The 7,136-nt window shown below is 38.8% G+C and overlaps 1 protein-coding gene across 1 annotated transcript in view; it reads right to left on the bottom strand.

The window, feature by feature from the left end:
- Window positions 1-5,132, bottom strand: part of LOC108574810 (angiotensin-converting enzyme) — a 65,149-nt gene extending 60,017 nt beyond the window's left edge. Inside the window, exons 1-3 of the mRNA XM_017937455.1 lie at window positions 5,106-5,132; window positions 3,727-3,963; window positions 309-467 (exon numbers count right to left, since the gene is read on the bottom strand). Of these exons, the coding sequence (XP_017792944.1) occupies window positions 309-467; window positions 3,727-3,963; window positions 5,106-5,117 (408 nt within the window). The 5' untranslated portion in view covers window positions 5,118-5,132. The remainder of the gene's footprint in view (window positions 1-308; window positions 468-3,726; window positions 3,964-5,105) is intronic.
- Window positions 5,133-7,136: the final 2,004 nt, after the last annotated feature.

Raw genomic sequence — 7,136 nt, 5'->3', positions numbered from 1 at the left:
GTTCGTTATTTAGAAAATGAAATCTAACCGGAGACAAGTGATAAATACTTCCTATTTCTTACGGTCAATTTTGTTACGCGAAAAGACAGAAGAATAGAGAGATAGAGGAGCCTTTTTCCGTATTACATTAAACGGAGTTTCCATTTTTCATCGGCGAAGGTTAACGATCCGGTGTTTTTTCTAACATTAAACGAATTAATTGCACAGGAGAAACTGTTTCATGCATGATGAATATATTAGAAAAGGAGAATTGCTTCGAGCAAAGTGTGTTGATTGATCGTTCTACAGTTAATTAGGTAACTATTTACCCTGTCTAATTGATCCGGAGGAAGAGCAGACGGTCCAACTACAGATAAATATCTCAGACGTCTTCTTATCGTTGGGTCCCTGATGTTGTTCCTGTCGATTCGAGAAATTAGGAACCACGCTTGGTTTTGGAAGTCGGCGTATATTCTCTGAGCTTCCAGCTGTAAGGAATAGTTTCGTTCGAATTTACGACAGGTTCTGTCACACGAAATCTTCGATTTTTCTCAATTTCTAACCCTTTCGCTCTCGGCATAAGGATGCTTTATTAAACAAATTTTCGGCGCCATATTTTTCGAGATATTTAGATGAAATTTTCACGGTAGAAACTTTCCATATCTAAGGAAAGATTGTTCGAGTGTGAATTGAATTGGCCTAAATTTGTTTTTGAAATTGAAAGGGTTAAATTTAAAGAAAACTTATTCTCAGATTTTCCATATCTAAGGAAAGATTGAGTGTGAATTGAATTGGCCTAAATTTGCTTATGAAATTCAAAGGGTTAAATTTAAAGAAAAATTATTCTCAGATTTTCCATATCTAAGGAAAGATTGAGTGTGAATTGAATTGGCCTAAATTTGTTTTTGAAATTGAAAGGGTTAAATTTAAAGAAAAATTATTCTCAGATCTTTCATATCCAAGGAAAGATTGAGTGTGAATTGAATTGGCCTAAATTTGCTTATGAAATTCAAAGGATTAAATTTAAAGAAAAATTATTCTCAGATTTTCCATATCTAAGGAAAGATTGAGTGTGAATTGAATTGGCCTAAATTTGCTTATGAAATTGAAAGGTTTAAATTCGAAGAAAAATTATTCTCAGATTTCCCAACAGTGACTTATCAAAAATTGTACAAATGTTAAATTAACATTTGTTAATTAATTAATTAGTAATCACACGAGTGATAAATTTGTAAATGATTAGAAATCGACATTTTCATAATAAGCGTCCTAATAAATAAACTTTGCATGAATATTTATTCACAGAACGATTATGCAGGTGAATACTGTTATTACTCGTTGATTAAAAATTGCAGGTGGCGTCGAAAGAAGCAGTTCTCGCACAGAAGAGCAGGATAGTAGTGACTTCGAAGGCGACTATCCGTGCGGAACTGGTTCGAAGTGCAAATCAACCGACGACAGGTTTACAGCTCGAGATAAACGTCGCTATCTCTCCTAACCCTTCCTGGGATTTCAGATAAACGAGACAGTTGGAGAAAAAGAAAATGCGCTAGAAAGTGAGCGCAGCGTTCTTTATAGGTCACTGGGAAAATCGTTCGGTCTAAACTTTGGATAAGAGTAAATGCAAAGAGGGTACTACGTTTCCTTTTCGTTGCAGATACAGCGATATCCAGTATTTGCATATATAAATGAAATTTTGGTAGCGTTAATTATATCTAAATTGAGGAGAAATCTTGATACCTGAGAGTGGAAAGAATCGAACATTTTTTTTGACCAGACGAACGTTCGTTATTCTTCTGTTTTTATCAGTAATTAAGAGAGAGAGAGAGAGAGAGAGAGAGAGAGAGAGAGAGAGAGAGAGAAATCTCTGTAACCTGGTTTGTTAATTTAAAGAGTCCGTTTTCGAGGCGAACACTGAGAACTTATGCTTCTTCCTGTGCTATGGAACTCTCGTATTCCAGGGCAGAATTCGTGAAAATGGGAGGAAATCGATATGAAGAGTGAAATGAATCGAAAGTTTTTCGTTATTTTGAGAGAGAGAGAGAGAGAGAGAGAGAGAGGGACTGAAAACTCTGTGAAACCTAGTTTATTAATCAAAAAGTTCATTTCCAAGGCGACGAGGAACACCGAAAATCCAAGTTTCATCGCACACTGTGGAACTCGATCTCAGGGCAGAATTCGTGAAAAGGGGAGGAAATCGATGCGAAGAATGAAAGGAACCCAAAAATTTTTCGTTAGCTTTCTATTTTTCTGTAATTAAGAGAGAGAGAGAGAGAGGAAGAGATAGAAAATGAGAGAGAGAGAGGAAGAGATGGAGAAGGGGAAAGAATGAAAATCCTCAGCAACCTCCTTTATCAGTTAAAAAAAATTCATTTTCAACGCAACGAGGAACCGAGAATATTCAAATTTTGTCCATCCAATTTGCTTCTGCAATTCATCAACTTCACTAACGCAGATCAGTCGGACAATAATTATCAAAATTACACCATCTATAGAAAATTCTATCGTGATTCGCGAAAGAGTGGAATTTCTCCATACATCGCCAAGAATCATAATAAAGAAAAAGGAAAACGATGAAGACACACAGATGGTCTCGACGATTATCATTAGCATCACGCGACGACGACGACGACGACGACGACCCAGCGGATTTCGCTTTGAAGGCTGAAGATTTCCGTTCTCGACGTTTCGACTCTGATGCTCCATTACGAAATGACTCGGGACACCACAATGCCGTCATGCTTGGGAACTATTCCCGCGGAGGTGTTCGGCCTCTTCGCGGATAATAAAGACCGGCCAACGGCGAACAAATGCCTGGTGCACGCGAAATCGAGATTCCCTCGTGCCTTCAACAGGCACGATCACGTTTCCACGGTCTCACGAGCCGATTCGTAGAGGAGGTCGAGGTCTCTCCTCCATCGAGAAACGTCGAACCATCCTTCTACATGCGTGAACCATGTCGAAGATTTTTCTTGGGACGAGGGACTATATTTAGTTTGGAGGAATTTTAGAAATGCAGGGTTTCAGAGATTCCGTATTTAATGTGGAAAAGAACTGATGGTTCTGGATTAATTGGCGATCTTAATCATATGTAGGGAGAGAAAATGGGACAATTTTTCCATTTTTAGGGTGCTCAAAATATTTTTACTTCGAATCGTCTTTCCGACACGTATAGATCATGGTAAAGAATTTTTTTGGGGCGGATGACAGTCTATATTTAATTTGGAGAATCTTAGAGAAGTAGGGTTTCAGAGATTCCATATTTAATTTAGAAAAATTCATGGTCCAGAATTAATTAGCGATTTTAATCACCGAGGAAGAGAAAATTAAGAGATAATCACCTAACCTAACCATTTTTATAGTGCTCAAAATATTCTTACTTCGAACCATAATTCTACCACATATAGATCACGTTAAACAATTATTTTGGAAAATTGTACACTTGCAATTTCATCAAACAAAATTTACTCAGTAAGATAAGACCTTCAAACAATTCTCTAATCTTACTCAAGCACTCGTTATTAATTTAGATGAATTTCAAGAGAGCCTACATCTATTTAAAAAAAAAAAGTTCACCCTCCAGGATTAATTAGCGATTTCAATCACGAAGCAAAGGAAAGTTAAGAGATACACAAACTGTGGGACCATTTTTCCACTTTCACCTTGCCCAAAATATTACCACAATGCGGGTGTTTCAGTACTAAATTCCTAAAATCGAAGATAACGACGAAGACCAATCTTACTCACCGCCTGTAGCTGCGTGTACTCATTTACATCTGTTTCGTAGGCCCACTGGGCCCCGACATTAGCACTGCACCTCTCGGTGCCCAGAAAATCTAATCTCGCTAGAATATCCTCCAACTCTGCATCGGTAGGTGGAAACTGTCTTCCTACACTGTTACGAGAATCTTCGTTCAAAGGTGGTAGGTCCAGCTGACAGGAAACTTGGGACAGTAACGCGAGGAAAATCCAGGGGAACATAATCTGAAACAAAAAAGAAGCAAACCATATTTAACAAAAATCGTGTTACATTTCTAACAAAAAATGAACAAATAAAAATAAAACACAAAGTCGTATTTTATCGCTAACAATTTTTATTACACTTATGGAGAGAAGTGTTTATGGCTCTGATCGAAACAGATCGATAAAACGGTTGAACACCTGTTTGTTCCCTCCTTCGTCAAATATCGAGGACAGTGAACCATTGCTATTTCATCGCTGCTCAAGTTTTCCAAGTTTCGAATGACTGTACTGAGATTTAACGACAATGACAGCGAAACGAGCGTGATTCGAGGTTACGAGGGATGTTGGTCGATCGAAGGAGCATCTCGTTAGTCTAAGAGATGCGTTACATTGTTTCGATAAATCATGCCGAAGCGGCATTACCAGCGGAGCGTTTACGTGCAATTCATTTGTCGACTTCACGGTCACGTGTTACGTCTTCGCGTTACGTATTTCCTCCCAGCATGAAAGGCTATTCATGCGGAGTAGTAGGTCATCCGCGATCGCTCGCCGATCCTGCGACCTTGAACGTTCGATAGTCAACTCGAGCACGATCGATCGACACCTGAGAAACTCGCGTTTTTCTGCTCATAAATCGCCCTTTTTTATATTGCAATCTTCTCGGAATCTTCATTTTTCTTCTAACCTTTTTGTGACTGAATTATTTTTTTGAGAATTTCTTATTTATAGACCAGTGTAATGGTTGAATTTTTGTTTGAATACTCAAGTGGGAATGGAAGGGTTAAATCAACCCCTTTCGACTTTTACGTTCAGCATACTCTCACTTGTGTGGTTAGAAAGAAACGAAAGGATCTTTTCACTTTCACTAGCAAACCGACAGAAACTCGAGAAATTCCTCCGATCCTTCGATTAACCCTTTCAACCCTCACTAACTTAAAGTCACTCACTTACACGATAATAACGAAGTTATAAACCTGGCTGGATTAACAAGTTCATATGGATTCATTCATCAAAACCTTGCAAAACTCTTCATGTATACATTTTCATACACACTGTACACTTTCACCCTATTTCAGAAGCCATCTCTCACTCTAGTTGTACCGGCGAGTCTTGAAGGAAAGTCACCCTAATCGAAGGTTCACTACGGCGCATGGAGAACTTACGAGTCCTTTCATCCCTGTCGAAGCGATCGAATCGAGAGGACTGTTCGATCTTGGATCGAGGAGATGACTGTGAACGATGCACGATGCGACGCGACGAGACGAGACGGCGTATCGTTCTGGCGTCGCTAAAAGCCTCGTGGTCGACGCCAAGTGTACATTTATCCCTGCGAAGCAGTTCGAACGCGACCACCGGGAGGTCATCCGTGGAAAGAAGTGGGGACCTTCGCGTGTACGTCGAGGTGTCGTCGCGTCGACGATGTCTGAAGTTGCGGACAGGCGTGGGAGGAATCTAGAAGGAAGGGAAAAAGGGGAAAAAGAAAAGAGTTGAGGAGTTTGGAATTTTGGAGATACTTTGTCAATGGATGGATCAATGGAGATACTTTGTATCGAGAAAAAGTGTTCAGAGAGATAGAAGAGCAATTTGGGAAATCTTTTGTGGAAAAATGAGGTTGTTTGGAGGAAAAGGAGGTTTGAGAAGGTTTGAAGAGGAAAAGAATCGAAAGAAAGAGTTGAGAGAGATCGAAAAATTTGGAATTTTGGAAATACTTTGTCAAGGCATGAGGCTGTTCGATGAACAAATGAATGTTTGACGAGGTTTGAAGAGGAAAAGTATCGCACAAAAGAGTTGAGAGAGGTCGAAAAGTGAAATTTTGCAGATTCTTTGTGAGGTATGAGGTTGTTTGAAGAAAGAAGAAGTTTGAGGTAGTTGGAGGAGGTAAAGTATCAAGAAAAAGGGTTGAGAGAAGTAGAAGAGTTTGAAATTTTGAAAATCCTTTGAGAAGGTTTGAAGAGAAAAAGAGTTCAAAGACGTTGTCTGGAGGAAGAGGAAGTTTGAGAAAGTTTGAAGGGGAAAAATATGGATAAAAAGAATTTGGAATTTTGAAGATCCTTTGTCAAGGAATGAGGTTGTTTGAAGAAAGAAAAAGTTTGACAAGGTTTGAAGAAAAAAAGAGTTGAGAAAGGTTGAAGAGAGCCTGAAATTCTGGAAATTCTTTGCAGAGTATGAGATTGTTTAAAGAAAGAGGAAGTTTGAGAAAGTTTGGAGAGGAAAAGCATGGATGAAAAGAATTGATAAAGGTAAAAGAGTTTCGAATTTTTATGAAATATAAGAACGTTCGAAGAAAGAGTAATTTTCAAGAGAAAATGTGGTCTCACAGCAACACAGTCCTAACGCAATTTCTTCGAGTTCCACCTAATCTACATATCCTCGAAGCATGTAAGGTGTTAATGCAACATGCAGATCGGAACTTTTTGTCACAGTTTTTTCCGAATGTGACAGGATGATTTCCAGGAATATCTAATTATCCATACGTTTCTTATGTCACATGTATCGCTATTATTTTCACATCGAAGCAACCTTCGTTCCATACGCTACATCATTCCTCGAATAACTATAGCAACGACAAAAAGAAAATCGATCGTACGTAAACCAGATGAAATTTCTATAAAATACAAATAGGTGAGAGAGGATGACGATAAAGGGCAGGAAGAGTATAAAAAGAAAAGAGGACAAAGAGAAGGCTAAGAATCGAGGGCCAACCTGGTCGATTGCGAAAACTCGAAGCTCTCACGTTGACAAGCGACGCCATGCTCGTCTGAGAGCCCTCTCAATGAGTCTCATTGTCTACCTGCCGAGCACGCGCCTCTCTTTTCCATCTCGCAACAATTTACCAGTTTCCTTCTTCAACTCTGTCCAACTATTATTTCTCTGCCACTTTTGCAAACTTTATCGTCGCGTTACGATCACACGCTATTATCTATATTTCACCAACTATTCAATTCTTTTCCTTTATTTTTTTTTGGAAAAAAAAAAAAGTATGTAGGAGACAAAAATTGCTATGTACGGTGGCAATTTTTCATTCGATTAACTGAAACTTTGTAAAGAAGAAAAAAGGGTAAAATTAAATCTCGTGTTTAAAATACACTGCAATAACGAGATCCTCTGTTATACACCTATCTCCTGACTGACACGGAAGATCGGTTCCTCGGAGTACCTTGGAAATCGAAAGAAAAAACAAAACGGCGCCAATT

This window comes from Habropoda laboriosa, unplaced genomic scaffold (genome assembly GCF_001263275.1).
Source record: "Habropoda laboriosa isolate 0110345459 unplaced genomic scaffold, ASM126327v1 scaffold257, whole genome shotgun sequence".
Taxonomy (NCBI): Eukaryota; Metazoa; Arthropoda; class Insecta; order Hymenoptera; family Apidae; genus Habropoda; species Habropoda laboriosa.
Note: the sequence above shows the minus strand (reverse complement) of the source record. Positions and strands in the feature narration are given on the sequence as shown.